Source organism: Ipomoea nil, unplaced genomic scaffold (assembly GCF_001879475.1).
Source record: "Ipomoea nil cultivar Tokyo-kokei standard unplaced genomic scaffold, Asagao_1.1 scaffold3047, whole genome shotgun sequence".
NCBI lineage: Eukaryota > Viridiplantae > Streptophyta > Magnoliopsida > Solanales > Convolvulaceae > Ipomoea > Ipomoea nil.
Genome location: NW_017619475.1, coordinates 644,107 through 660,354, shown reverse-complemented (window position 1 = coordinate 660,354; position 16,248 = coordinate 644,107). Strand labels below are relative to the sequence as shown.

At 33.5% G+C, this 16,248-nt stretch overlaps 2 protein-coding genes across 2 annotated transcripts; one reads left to right on the top strand and one right to left on the bottom strand.

Moving 5' to 3' along the window:
- Positions 1-1,170: 1,170 nt before the first annotated feature.
- Positions 1,171-3,049, top strand: LOC109163848. The gene is made up of 7 exons (XM_019312563.1): positions 1,171-1,249; positions 1,351-1,458; positions 1,551-1,611; positions 1,705-1,803; positions 1,893-1,978; positions 2,560-2,574; positions 2,872-3,049. Exons 1-7 carry the CDS (start codon positions 1,200-1,202, stop codon positions 3,047-3,049), a joined length of 597 nt encoding a protein of 198 aa, XP_019168108.1. The 5' UTR covers positions 1,171-1,199.
- A 5,049-nt stretch (positions 3,050-8,098) lies between these two features.
- LOC109163874 (protein EMSY-LIKE 4-like) lies at positions 8,099-10,406 on the bottom strand. Its single transcript, XM_019312589.1, has 6 exons — positions 10,297-10,406; positions 9,636-9,793; positions 9,431-9,540; positions 9,185-9,341; positions 9,013-9,081; positions 8,099-8,425 (listed from the first exon to the last, which is right to left on the bottom strand). The coding sequence occupies exons 1-6, from the start codon at positions 10,322-10,324 to the stop codon at positions 8,213-8,215; spliced, it is 735 nt and encodes a 244-aa protein (XP_019168134.1). The 5' UTR covers positions 10,325-10,406; the 3' UTR covers positions 8,099-8,212.
- Positions 10,407-16,248: the final 5,842 nt, after the last annotated feature.

The window sequence follows — 16,248 nt, the reverse complement described above, 5'->3', positions numbered from 1 at the left end:
ACCAAATCGGAAACAAAGCACATCGAGTGGGGTTTACTCAGAAGCTGTTGTCCAACAAATGTTAGAGAAATGTAGGCAAAATACAATAATGGAGGTGGAAGCAAAGATGAATCCCAAGATTGAAACAATGGACCAACAACTCAAGTTTTTGATGAAGAACATATCGGGGACACATCTATTTTCAGGAGGGGTCTCGCATGATCCACCGCCTACTCGTAGCAGTTGTCATTCAGTTGACACATATCCAGTTACAACAATTCAGGTAATATTAAAAGTTATTTCATATATCAAAAAATTATTTCTTGTTAGATTAAGATTAACACACAATTTTGAATAATAGAGTACAAAAAGGTGTTTACTAGCAGTATGTCCCAATGGAACACCAATTGATGTTGCAAAGGGTATGGTTCACCCAAGTACTGACGAGACTTTGGTGGATCACCAACCATTGTTGTATAACTGTGTCAAAGTTTCGGTGGATGAAGTGATTAAGGGTAGAGGACACTTTACTCTCCCCTTTCCAGATCAAAAATATGTCACTATAGCAGATATAGTAGGCAGTTTTGCACAATGGCCTATGCATTTAGTGACTTTAGAAGAGGTATGCATTCTTTTATTTAGTTATTAATTAAGTTAGTTTTCGTTATTTATATTTAAAAGGGGCTAGTAAACTTACAATTTTATATTTGTAGAGTTCATCAAAACAAAATATGAAACCAAAAGATCAAAGTGTTGATCTATCTACTACTAGTGCACGAGCTCCCATTGTTGGTGATGATGTCTTACCGCACTTGGGGGACAATTGCAAATGTTTAGTGGATTTGTTGACAAGCTTTCCACTTGGTAAAGACTGTATTGAGTTGGAGCTGGATAAAGCTATCTTCCATCATAAAAACACAAGTTCTATTTTTGTGATGGTGAAGGATATAGCGGATTTGATGATGATGAATTGGCTTAATGTCTCAATCATACAAGTGTTTATACTGTAAGTTTTTTTTTTAATTATTACTATATTTTATATATATGTTTACCTATATTTAGTAAAATATCTTATTCATTATTTCTTAATTTTCAGATTTCTTAATCAGTTGTGCAATGAGTATGACATTAGGTCAATCGGGTTTGTCTGTCCGACTCAGATTTGCCACACTACGCTTAAAAGCAGTTCCAGCAAAGTTACATCATATTTCATCCACGTCATGGAGCAGCACAAAGATAAAAACTTTATTTTAGCACCATATCATCAAGAGTAAGAAAATTGTTCTTATATTTTATTAATATAACTCATAACTTTATATTTGGAGTATTAGATATTAAATTTTTAATATATATTTGTGTTTTTAAATGTAGCTCTCATTGGTTACTTTTGGTGATTTGCATACGGTCAAAAAGCGTATGTATCTTGGATCCCTTGCCTTCTAATCGCAACATAGGTTTAATTAAAGGCTCTGTGAATTTGTAAGTAAATACTTTATTATTATTTATATAAGTATTTTAGCAACTATGCTATTATTTATAAATTTTTATGTATATGCTTATAATTATTATAGGGCATTTCGCTCTGTTCCTACGAGTGCACGGGTTAAGAGCATCAATTGGAAGCCATGCAAAGTATGTATGAAAATTGAATTTAAGTTTTAGTGTGATATTTTGAATTACATTAAGTTGTTTAAATTAGTAAAATAATATATGTATATTTTTTAGTGCCCGATCCAACCGGGAGGTCACGAGTGTGGATATTATGTCATGCGATACATGTATGACATCGTGACAAAATATTCATCTGTTGATAATTTGGATGGGGTAAGTGAATTTAAATAGAACTATGTATAGTTAAGTTATATTTTCTTAATTAACATATTTAATAATTTTATTAATTTAATTTTTTGTAGGCATTTGAAAGAGATAGTCCGTATTCTATCGACGACATAAATGAGGTTCGAGAGCATTGGTCAAAGTTCTTCTTTTCCGAGTGCTTGTAACTTTTATTTTATTGATAAAAAGTATTTTGTTTTTGATGATAGTATTGATCGAGTTGGGCATGTTTTGATGATATTATTGTATTAAAGTATGAGGATTTTAAGTGCTATATATTGTATTTTGATGATAGTATTTGCATTGTGTGTTAAAGGTATTATTTTAAAGTGTGTTGATAGTTGAGTAATGTTGATAGGATTTGAATAAGCTGTAACAGGTACAGGAATTACAAAAATTAGGGATTTTAATCAAATAAAATAAATAATAAAAAATAAAAAATAGAAAAGGCGACCATTTCTAGCCAGAAATGGTCGCGTTTTCCCTTCGAATTAAAAAAAAAAAAAAAAAAGAAGCAATACGCGACCATTCTTTGTCAAGAATGGTCGCGTATTACTAACAATGCGCGACAATTTCACAATGGTCGCGTAAAGTCAATGCTTTTGCGCGAGCCTCTCATAGGCGACCATTGTACAATGGTCGCCTATTGTCTTTTACAATGGTTGCCTATCTGCAGTTTTGTACTAGTGTTAGGGGGTTGCATCTTATGAAGATGCTTTTTAATCGATGTTTTAAATTTTGCAGGTACTCGGCCTCATGGTCATTAAGTACTCGACCATTCGATGGTGTATTTTAGGTCAGCATGGTGTGCGTTACTACACCAGATGTTGGTGATGGGTAGTGCAATGGTCTGGGTGTTGGGGTGGTGTATAACTTTGTACTGTCGAAGAAGTGCATGTGCATCAGGAGCGTCTGTGTGGTGCATGCTGTAATCGGGTGTGGTGCACGTATGGTAGAACTGTGGTGCATTTGTGGGATACTATTTATTTATTGTTCATTCATTCTGTGAAGCAACTCTGTTGTAAATGGTTTTGCTTTTTGTTAATAATATGGCAGGGGAAACATATGCCGGAACAGGGTTGGATGGAGCGATGTAGTGCCAAATGGAGATTTTTCCAAGTACTGGACACTAGATTGTGATGATGCAATCAAGCTGAATGTTGGGCAAAGTTTTAGCACATTGGAAGAGAGGATCGAATTATACAGGCATTATGTTGGGGGTGGTTGGATTTGATGTGAGGCAGAGTACTGTGAAGAAAAGTAAGGATGATCAAATCGTCGTCTGTTGGGATATAGGTATTTCGAATATAGGAGACAGTGAAGATGGTGGGACTCCAATGCAAAGGAGACGAGATCATGATTATCATTTTTTTTTTCTTTTTTGAATGCTATTGACTCTATTACGATGTAGTATCAATAAGTATCATGGGGCCACAGCTATGCCGCTCAATCACAAGGCCTTTGGCACGACATGATTACCTTAATTGTCCCTTAATTTAATGTTTTATAGTCTAATTAGGCATCATTTTCTTAGTATCCCATTGAAATTTATGTAGACATACACTTTGTTTTGCAATAATTTTATCTTACCTGGCGGTACTTGAGAATTTTACCAACTATATTGTAGACGTCTATGATCTTTACGTAAATCTAAACCTAAAGAGTGGTGCATTAGCTGTTCGTGTCGTTTAGATTACGAGATTAGGAGCCGTGACATCCGTGTTTTAAGGAATGGGTTGTATATGCTATTGGGTAGGTGGGGTACGAGATCAAATCTGCACAAGTATAATTATTGGATTAAATTTCTTTTGATAAAAGATAATTATGCACGAGAGAAATGAAAAAAAACGTGAAATTAATGATTAAAAGATGATAAATTTGTCAAAAATTTTCTTCAAACACGATAAACCATCTTTAAAAAGTTAAAAAAAAAAAATGTTTCCATTTCCCTAGGGTTTCAAAATACACCAACCGTTTAAAGTCCACAAAAATCCAATTCACAAAGTTAATTTTTTAAAAAAATGGCAAAATCAACATCACTTGATTGAACTACATAGCATTTCACGTTCGTATCGTGCTACTCGGGTGCTAATGTACTCCTTATGCACATTAACGTCTGCCATGAGGATGCCGTACATGTTCCCGTATTCTCTTTCGCTTTGTGCATGTTTAAATAGGAGTTAGTTTCTCATCAATCAAATTTTGGCCATTATTGAAAGAAGACAGAATTTAGAGGATTAGAGGAATGCAGTTCTTTAATAACATAGATGTGTTTGACAACAAATATTCTATTTGATTGTTGTTTGACTCATCTTGTGAATAACATTGTAGGAAAACAAACACATTCAAAAGCAGACCTTATGATAAGATTTATTTAAATTATTGCCAAAGATAGATATATATATTTAAATAGGAAAACTAGACGGGTTAAATGACTGAGATAAGGAACAATTTTAAGATTAGTAGTATAAAAATAAAAATAGTCATGCTATCTGCAAAAGCTAGTATAATAGAAAACATGTGTTCAAACTAAAGCACCACACCCCTCAAATGAATGCACAAATCTAGCACCATGGATGCACAACAACTAATTTACAACTTGCACTACTATCACTAGATGACTCTATGGGTAAGGATGGGAATATGCCAAACCCCTTTGTAGGGGCTTATTTGGGGCTGTGCAAAATTCGGATAATTTTTGGTTAATCGATTGAACCAATAAAGTTCGATTACCGTTTTTAACCGAACTTTTTCGATTCGGTTAATGGTTAAAAATTTTCTAAATTTCGATTAATGGTTAATTCGGTTTGAAAGTATCGATTAACAGAATTAACCGAGCGGTTAACCAAACTTTTATATATATATATATATATATATATATATATATATATATATATATATATATATATATATATATATATATATATATATATATATATATATATATATATATATATATATATATATATAGGGCCGGTCCTATCATTTTATAGGCCCGGGGCAGGATAAAAAAAAATAGGCCCCGGTTAATATATATTTCATGCCTAAAATTTAAATTAAATAAGGAAAAAATTATTAATATCAATAATTTTAAATAAAATTAACAAGTTTTTAACAATTTTATATACACAACAATAATCATGAAAAAAATTCTAGGTGGTTTCCTTAATGCAAAATAATAAATAATTGTATAAGTGCCTTCATAAATAAATAATATTATAGTTTATAAAAATGAATAAATAATTTAAAATCGAGTAAACGTATAAACAATAACAGTGTTATCATAATAAATAATAAATTAATTATTATTAAAAATTTATAAAACAATAATTACAAACATGTGTGAAGCTAAAAATCTTTTTTAACTAGGAGCAAGAAATTAAAATATTTCAAAACGTAATAAAAAAATACAAAAAGATATGAAACATAATTATCTAGATAAAACAGTTTGAACATAAAGCATATTATAAATCACACATCTTCTATATTATTTATATGATTTTTTTAATACTTTTTTCTTTTAAATAAATAAATTTTAAACTTTTTTAAAATAATTTGAATACAATGACACATAATAGAAGCTTCTATATTACATTGATTAGATATTCATAAAAAGGTACGGAGTAAATTATCTTTTAATTTTTTTTATAATTCAATCTCAAAATATATCATATAACCCCCGCCCTCCGTCCTATTTTTATGTGTCTTGTTTGGTTAACATGAGTTGATTGAAGTTTTTTTAATTCAATTTTTCATAATATGTTTAGTATAAGTATATAAAAATTTATAAATTTAGAAACTGCATTAAAATTTTAATATAAAAATTTATATATTTAATATAAAAAAAATTCATAATATTTTTATTATAAATAAATTAAAATTTATATATTTAAAAACTATATTAAAAATACTACTCCGTATTAAACACAAAAAATCAATAAAAATAAATTTTTAAAATATACATTAGAATATAAGCAAAGAAGTAAAGTTGAGGAAATGATTGGATCACCGGCCTTTGATTATTAAATGAGGTTAAAACTTAAGTATCTTACCAACCAAGCTAATTCACCTTACTGTAAGCCATATGTATATAAACTAGTTATACTCAATATATGTATACTATATATATATATAAGAGATAGGATGGGGCCCTCCCCCAAGCATGGGCCCTGGGCAAGGGCCCAACCTGCCCTTGCCCCAGGGCCGGCCCTGTTAATATATAGAATTAGGTTCTGGTGCGGTTAGGGTGCCCATGTGCGGTTGTGCGGTTTAATTTGGGTCGTTCATCTCGCTTAAATCAACGTCCAGGATTACTAAAATTAAAAAAAAAAAAATGCGATGGCAATTTTATAATTTTTGCATCTAGGTCAAAATTAAGGTGAGCGGTTCTGTGATTAATGTGCGTAAGTTTTGTATATAAGATGCGTGAGTCTTGTGCGTAAGGTGCGTGAGTTTTGTGTGCTTAATGTGCGTGGGGTTGTGCTTAATGTGAGTAGTTGTTAAAAATTAAAGTGTGGACTTTTGTGCTTAAGGTGCGTATGATTTATACTTAATGTGAGTGGAGTATGTGTTTAATGTGGGTAGGGTTTTGTACTTAATGTGCGTGAGTTTGTGCTGCGTGAAGTTGTGTTTAATGTGCGTGGGTTTTGTACTTAATGTGCATGAGTTTGTGCTTAAGATCTAACACTTAAGGTGCATGTTTCTATCACTTAAGGTGCGTCATTTTTAGTTTATGCTTCTTACTTCCAAACACGCATTTTTTTTTTAATTTTCATTGATTTGAGCCATTGATCTAAATTTGATCAACGGCTCAGATCTAACCGCACAATCGCACGGGAAGCTATACCCGCACCTGAACCCTTCCACACACACACACACACACACACATATATATATATATATATATATATATATATATATATATATATATATATATATATATATATATATATATATATATATATATATATATATATATATATATATATATATATAATGTATTAAATATTTAAATGAAATATGTAAACTAAGTACTAAAATCTCAAATAGTGTTGTTACGGTATTAATTTTGTATATTTTCTTATGAATTTATTATTATATGTATTATTTTAATTTTAATTAAATTTATTATTATGGGTATTATTTTTAAGATTTTAAACTTTAGCATAAAAAAGTTCGATTAATCAGTTAACTGAAAAAAATTTCGATTCAGTTAACCAAAAAAACGGTTAACCGATTGACCTGACCTAAATAAGGCATGCATAGGCTTGGCTTGTTTAGGGTAAATTATTGTGTGGACCAAGCCTCAAAACGACGTTATTTTAACTTCTAAAAAAAATTAATTGGATAAAGTACATTGTCTTAATGCATAAAGTTCATTATTTCCATACATCATTTGTATACTTTATGTTTCATTGTTTTAGTGAATATCTTATTTCTTTGTAGAGTGTGGCTAGATTTATTCGGCACACCCCATTCCCCTCTACTTAGAAATTTGGTATTTACTAAAAATAATTTAAATGTGTTTATGCTAATAAATTGTTAGTTGTAGAAAAAATATTGTATTTTGAATTCTATTATAGTTGTAGTGTTTTTTGTAATTTACAATTAATCAAGAATTACTGGGGCTTTCAGTTCATTCAATTGGAGAAACGTATAATCTATATAATGATTATGTTTTAAGGTTGGGATTTAACGTTAGGAAGAAGCGTATAATCTATTTCAAACACAAAAATGGTCCCCACATCTACCTATACGAAGCACCATTATCTACAACACAAACATTATATAATAAACAACACAACACAAACATTCATTAGTTATTCAAATTCTATCTATTAGAAGAAGAGCCTACCTTTTAGATTTGATGCTTAAATAAACTTGCATACTTGATTGTTTGAATATGAACATATCATATCTACTGTGGTTCAAAGTGGTTTGTATTGTCTAGACTTTTTACCACTCTTTCTGGACTAAGAATTGGCATCAAAGCGGTTGTCTATTTGAGTCAATCTTGACTACTAGACAGATCTCAAAAACTTCAAAATAAAGAGAGAGATGCTTTTTACTCAAAATTTATTATTTTCCTTAGAAAAATTTGATGATTGGGAAATTCGTATGCATGTACACTTATCTGCACTACATGATGAGACGTGGGAAGTAATAACTAATGGTATCACTAATGGTCTTATTGAAATCTTGTAAGTGACAACTGCTTCCGTACAAACAAGTGATACTCCACCGTACGTTCCAAAGCCTAAGGTCGAATGGACTCGTGAATATAGAATACGAAATAACTTAGATAATATTGCCAATGATATTTTGTTCAAATATATCGATGATACGATATTCTCAAAAGTTCGAAAATGCAAATCAGGAAAGGAAGTTGGAGAAACGCTCATTCATATCGATGATGGTGACGAACCCAGGAAAATGATAATAAACTCACCATGGCATTGCAGAAATTTGATGGTAGAAATTCCTTTCTGGACTGAGCTTTTTTAGTCAATCCCCTTCCTCTGCCCACACATGGAGCAATATCACGACCAATAGTTCTATTAACACCATGGCCTCCCGGTCCACCGTCCCATTGTATATCTTTAGGAGAAATCTAGAGGTGAATTCAAAAAGAAAGGTAAAAATTCAACAATCTTTTCGAAGAAACTACAGCACTACACGGAAATGTAACATGAATCACATCCAAGAAATTGATGAAAAGTAAAACTATTTAACGCGCACATTTTGAATTTGATAGCATTTGAAAATAGCATTATATAAGACACCCAAACAGTTTATCCCCATACATAGACAACACATTCTAAATTGCCGACAGTAGGTATTATATCTTTGCTCACCTTAACAAAAATAGATTATACATAACACAAATTCATGAGGAATAATCATAAACTTCACAAAAGAAGCATAATGGAAAGCTCAACACAAGTCCATGACATGAAACATTAATACCTATAACAATTATTTCATTGGAAAGATTCAAATTTGGAATTTTAAAATACTTAAGAAAATTCAACTTTGAATTGTTTCCAAACATCAGCAATCGACACAACTACTCTCCTCCCAATAAGAGAAACTTTGGCATGCATGATAGAAACTGACAGTGGAAACATCTGGTAAATATTACAAGCAATAAAACATGTTAACTAATTACATTGTGATGTCATCAAATAGAAAAACTACCTCTGAAAGGTTTACCCATTCCCAGGTCTCATTTGCAGTGCCAATGTCATAAACAAGAGCATGGTGTCCCTAAAATGTTACATGAATAAAATTTCAGAATTTAACTCCTATAAAAGCAACAAAAGAAATTTAAGTAATTTTCCAAATCCAAGCAACAAAAAGTGAGACATACAGCAGCTGAATTATAATCGGTTATGATGGCCTCATAGAAATTATTGTCATCAGGCCATCTGGTCCTTACTTTCCTCCCAATTAATGGATCAAACGGTGCTCCTTGAGGGCCTGTACTAAGTATTCCTGGTCGATGCCCACCGGATGGTCTCCACTCCCAAAAAAAAAAAAAAAAAAAAAAAAAAAAAGTCATCACGAAGCCCTAGCCTAAAAAGATGCAAGCAACACAATATAGCTAAGTGCTAACCTTATTCTTCGGATGACATCATCAGAATTTACTCTGCTAAGAAGTTCCCTATGTTCTTCATTTGACAACCGCAACTCTTTTCTAAGTTCAGTTATCAAACTTTCCTTCTCCTGAAGAAAATACATTTTATTGAGCAATCATTTAAACCCCTGATCAAACAAATATACAAATATTAAATTCTCATTTTAAAAACGATTAAAGGTACCCAAGTAATCGCATCAGCCTGAGCTTTAAAGGCTCTTAGAACTGAACTGTATGCTTCTTGCTCAAGCTGGTGAATTTGAGCCTCCATATCAGTATTAGCAATCCGGCCACCTCTATGAATCCTATTTTGATGAGATGGAGGAAGATCATCATCTGTCCCTGCAACAATAAAAGTCTGAATTTATTGAGAATGAATACAAAATATCAGACACATCATGGTGTTTTATCACAGTATGTTTAAAGAATATGAAGTAATATCATCCAAATGCACATAGAAACACTGAATCCAGCTTATGTCTAAGCTAAATGTACAAAACAATAATTACCGGCATCAACAAGATGGATCTAACCTATATATAATGTAAACAAATTCCCTGAACCTAAAACCAACTAATGTAACATGAAGTAAACCACACTTAAGGTAAAAATCTATATAAAATAAACATCAAACCCCCAGAATGGACCGACAGATCATTCAACCAACAAGGAAATAAACAGTTCAATCCCAATATAAATGTAACAACACAGTTAGAATAAAGCTTTGACAAAAAGTTCAAGAATTGAACTACAATTAATAATGCAAATGGTAATTAGCAAACCCTAGTGCTCAGTAACACACCAGAAGCTCAAACCTTTGGCAGTAAAAATTAATGAACACTCACCGCTGCTATCGTACGACTCGTATTCCATATAGAGCTTGTGCTGAAGTCAAAGAAGAGAGACTTGAGGGCGGCCAAGAAATGCAGAAAAAAGAAACAAAAAAACCAACACGTTGTTGACTAGGTTTTGGATTTCAGATACCTGTGGAGAGCGATTTGGTATTAGTGTTTACAAAAAATAAAATAAAAGAAATGATTGATTTTTAATAGGGGGAATCAACGATTTGGTCCCTCAATTATTAGCGACATGTAAATGTAGTCCCTCAATCGCTTATTCATTCATTTGATCCTCGAAAATAACTGTTTTTAGTTGATTTAGTCCCTCCGGTCATAGTCCGTCAATAACCCGGCGAAAGCTCCAATTTGCCCTGGGCAATTTGGTCTTTTCACGTCATCTTCTTCATCCACTCTGTATCAGATTCCTTCGCTTCCGCTTGTTTCGTCATCGCCGCCTCAGGTGACCGCTTGGTTAGTGTGTTTTTAATTTTATATATATATATATATATATATATATATATATATATATATATATATATATATATATATATATATATATATATATATATATATATATATATATATATATAAGGAAGGGATCAAGTGAATTTGTGGCTTTCCGTGCGGATGTCCGGTGGATTAATGTGCGTGAAGTTTATACTTAATGTGCGTGAGATTTGTACTCAATGTGCCTGAGATTTGTACTTAATGTGCGTCATGTTAATATGTGTGAGTTTTGTACTTAATGTCCTGAGTATTGTGTTTAATGTGCGTGAGATTTGTGCTTAATGTGCGTGAGTATTTCAGAATTACGAGCTCAGAAGGAAGCAGAACAGAAACTCACGCACATTAACGCCCAAGCTTCTTGTTACTTCTTCCTTCAATTTGGCCATGGATTCTGGATTATCAGCTACCTTCAATGCAGTTGAATGTTTATATAAATGACGCACGCACAGTAAAATTTGCATAGCAGCTAAGTGTGGATTTATGTTGTATTATTCCCATAATTCTTAATCACCATAGCTCGCCTCCGTATCATCATCATCAGGGAGGGGGCAAATGGCTACTGGGGATGGGGAAGAAGCTGACATCAATATTTTCTGCTGCATTTTACACATTCACGCACATTTAGTACAAATCTCAGGCACATTAAGCACAACACTCACGCACATTGAGTACAAATCTCACGCACATTAATCCACCGCATATCCGCACGGGAAGCATTCAACCGCACGGGAGCCTTTCACTATATATATAGATTGGTTTCCAATGATGCCGAGTTCGAAGACTCACTGGAGAGGGGGATCGGAGGAGAAGAATAGGAAGGGAAAGTTAGTTGAAAAGGCGAAGTTGTTTCACCGCCGCAGCGTGGAGAACACGGTGGAGTTGCTGGGGAGGCCGCGGACGGTGCCGGACTTTATATCCGGCCATCGAAGTTCCACCGCTTCCACGGAAATAAGGTTTCCGTCAAAGTAGCTCACCAAGTTATTATTCGACGTGATGATACAGAGATGCCTTGGGGCCGTGCAGGTGTTGATGTCGTCGGAATCAACGGTGGAGAACCTCATCGTCGCCGCTCTCCGACAGTACGTAAAGAAATGACGATGTTCGGCGCTCCCCTCCACTAATCCCACATATTTCAGACTCCATTACTCGCAGTTTAGTTTAGAAGGTAACCCCTCTTAATCTCAACCGTCATATTCCTATTCTTACAAATATCAAATTACCATATAACTCCCGATTACCATTTACTCTACTTATTTCTCTACTATTACATGGTGTTTGGTTGGAGCGAATTTAAATTGCATTCTCACTTTATTCCCAACTAATTCCAAAGGCCACTAAATTCCTTAGTTTGGTTGGAAGGAATTGCAATTCCACGGAATTGCAATTCCCTCATTTTCATGGAATTAAAATCCCATGCCCCCCTTGGGATTTTAATTCTATGAATTTTAGGAAGAAAAAAGATAATGATGAGACAAAATTACCATCCTTTTTTAACATAAAATTGATGTCTGTCAACAACAATGAGCATTTTGGACTTTATACTACTTATTCCCTTTCAATTCTCATGTATACCAAATATTAGAATCGAAATTCCCAGTAATTTTATTCCTATAAACCAAACATTAGAATTTAAATTCCCACTTTATTCCTAGTTGTTGGTCCCAGTAGGATTATAACGAGAGTCTAGAGGGGTGGGGGGGGGGGGGGGGTGAATAGACTCTTTTCGGATTTTGCCAAATAACAACCTTTCGGTGTTACAGTGCAGCGGAAATATTAGGTTCGTTTTAATTGCTTTGCACAGTTTGATGTTTTAATGAAACTTTCGGTTTGGGCGCAAATGATGAAATGATGCAGAAAGTAAATCGCGAAAATAAAGAGACAAGCAGACGAGAGTTTTTATAGTGGTTCGGCCAACTTTGCCTACTCCACTCTTCTTCCACAACTTATGGAAGGTTTGCACTATCACTCGTTAGTACAAATACACGAAAGCTTATTTGATCACTAAGCCGGACAGCTTCCTCTAGGTTTTTCAACTCCGTGAGTTTACTCCGCCTCTATCAACGTCTTCTTCAGAGTTGAGGTTGGTAGAAAATGATTTTCTGATTTCTCCAACGTGGTGAAGTCTTGACTGAATGAAGGATGATTGCTTCGTATAAGATGCAAGACTTCTTCAAGGTGGAAGATGAGGATTAATAAGCTTCTTCAAAAATCTTCACGCCTTGACACTGGTTCGCAAAAGCTTGGTGAGAACTAAGATTGTTTAAGAGCTTTTGCTTGATAGAATTATCGAGTGAAAAGAACCAGCACCTTCTAAGTTGATGAAGGTGGGTTTATATAGGTGAGGAAAATTTCATCCATTGGAGGGAGATGAAATTTCAAACCTATTATCCAGTGAGTAAGGACCGGGGAGCTTGCTGCATTAAATGCTCCATTAATGTGGTTTGTACCATGTAGCCGTTGAGGGCATGGATGGCTTTAGGGTTTTGTCCTTTAGCTTCAGAAGAATGGTACAACTTCATTTAATGCTCCTTGGTATACGTGTCCCACATGTTGAGGTCCTTTTGTTCCTAGGATGGTTGGTCAACTCAGACAGTAGTGACATTCTTCTTGTTATTGAAGAGAATGAATGTCTTGATGAATCGTCATAATGATAACTGTCTCTACGAGGTGGTTGATAACCTTTGGTGATCTTTCGTTGTTGACGCTTCTGACTTCGTGCCTTGTGTCTCTTTTCGTCTTGATAGCCCTAACAAATAAACATAACTCGTTTTCGTGTGTTTGTCTAGCTTAACACGAATTACAACGTGAGTTATGGCAACTTTCGTCTAGAACGAAAGCAGCGATTAAGAATAACGAAGGTTAGGGGTCTACATTCTAGGTTACATTGGTATTATCAAAATCCTAATACAAGTGTTCCTAACACTAGTAATTCATCTCCCATGGAATTGCAATTCATTTCCCACTTAATTCTCTCCCTCCAACCAATTGCCCTGTAAAAGGCCTTAGTCATAAGGAATGACATCAAGATCCTCTCATCCCACATTTCTCTAGAGAACACCCAATTGTCAATCTTTATACCGTGCACCAGGGCGCGCACAGTAATGTGCGCCCCGCGCCTCCCAAAACGACGTCGTTTTGTTAAGTTGTTAAAAAAAATCCTCTGTTTCGAATGCACATAAACTCATAACAGAATACACATAAACTCATAACAGAATACACATAATCTAACATAATACATAATACACATAAACTATAACATAATACACATAAACTCTTAACTGAATACACATAAACTCTTAACTGAATTCACATAAATTCATAACACAATACACATAAACTTTTAACTGAATACACATAATGGGGTTTGGTTAACATAATACACATAAACTCTTAACTGAATACACATAAACTCATAACACAATACACATAAAATTTTAACTGAATCACTACTGGAAATTATGGAATTTCCGACCACTTGAAAGTGATCTTAAATCAAGTCGAAAGTCTTGTTCCGACCACTTTTGGTATCCGGAAAAACTTTTGTTGCTATTTTCGATCACTTTTTGCTTTCAACTTGATTTAAGATCACTTTTAGGTGGTCGGAAATTTCATAATTTCCAGTAGTGAATACACATAATGAGGTTTGGTCTGTTCAGATGGACAGAGTGATGTCACCATGACGTCAGCATGAAACGCACGCGTTTTGTGCCTGGGCGCACATTGCTATGTGCGGCGTGGTGCACGATATAATTTGCCCCCAATTGTACATGTACCGACTCTATACAAAATATAATGGATTTTGGCTTGACATGCACTATCCAAAAAGGCCCGTGATTTTTAGATTTCGATTTCCACATAAAATTTATTGTGTCCCTTTATTTTTCTTCTCCATTATTTATCATTTATTTAATTTTTCGATTATGTTGGCCCATGACTTGACTATTCGGTGGTCAATAAAACTAATATTGGCGCCGTTTGTAAAGATCGATATAAATGGTCCCGCAATTCCTACCTCAATCATTTTTTCTTCAACCTTTGCAATATCCTATCGCCCTTCAATCCGAGACGTTATCCGCACAAGATTATCACATACCCACTCCAACATGATTCGGTGAGTGCTAAGTTTCACACAAAATTTCCAGGCGGGAGGTTTTTGAACATTTTGTACGTGAAAAATAGTAGAGGGAAAATTTTGGCAAGCATATTTGAGTGTATTTTGACGAAAACAAGCTGACCCAAATCAAAATACGCGGTAATGACGGAAATAAAGAAAACATGGCTGAAGTGGAGCCCGACCAGAGTGAGGGACTCGATCGAGTAGGCCAGACAGTCGGCCATAGGAATATGGTCAGCTAAAACCCCCAAGACAAGGGAAACCACCCTGAAATATGGGCGAAAACCGCCCTGAGAATGGGCGGATAGGCAGGGACGCTGAATAAGCAGTTCTCTCACCCTAGCGGCATACTTAAGGCAACAGACAATTAGTAAATATGGAAGAAGTGATTTCTCATGTGTGTTAAGGGAAGAGTCGTTTCCACGTACGCTACAAACGCAAATTCTCGCGAAGAGATTTTGCAAAAATGTACTCCGTATTAAAAATATAATATAAAATTTAACATAAATTTTGGTCAAATAATTAGCCCGACTAAATACATAGCATTCAATGATTATAAATCATGAACTTTGAAAATCATTTGATTTTTTTCATTAAAAAATAATAAATTTAAGTTTAGTTTTTTTTTTTTTTTTTTCGTTTAATTAATCTTCTTTTGATCATTGGGAACAAAACTTAATATTTCAATTATGCTTTTATCAATACGTGCAAACTTCTAAAGAAATTTGTAAGTTAATTTTTACTATATTATTATAATAATATCTATTGTAACCTTATATTTTGAATTATTTATTATCATCATCTATTGACAGCAATTGTCATTGACAAACTCTCAAAACAATTTATCTCAACAACGAATGGAAATAAAAAAAAAATCAATAATTTCATTATTGTCGATAAAAAGTATGTACGCCACTTTATTCAATCGTTATGCTGTGGAACTGTGTCCACCTTGCAATGTGGACACAGTTCTATGTTCATAATTACTGAATTATATGTTTATAATTATAAAGTTATATATTTATAATTTTTTAACTTTATATTCATAATTATTGAACTCTAGATTCACAATTATTGAACTCTATATTCACAATTACAGAACTCTATGTTCATAATTAGTGAATTATATGTTCATAATTATAAAGGTATATATTCATAATTTTTTAATTTCATATTCACAATTATTGAATCTCTATATTCATAATTACAGAACTATATATTCACAACTCTATGTTCCAATAATTATAGAACTATATGTTCATAATTTTTGAACTATATATTCATAATTATGAACAATTTTAGAACCATGTCCACCTTGCAAGGTGGACACGGTAGGT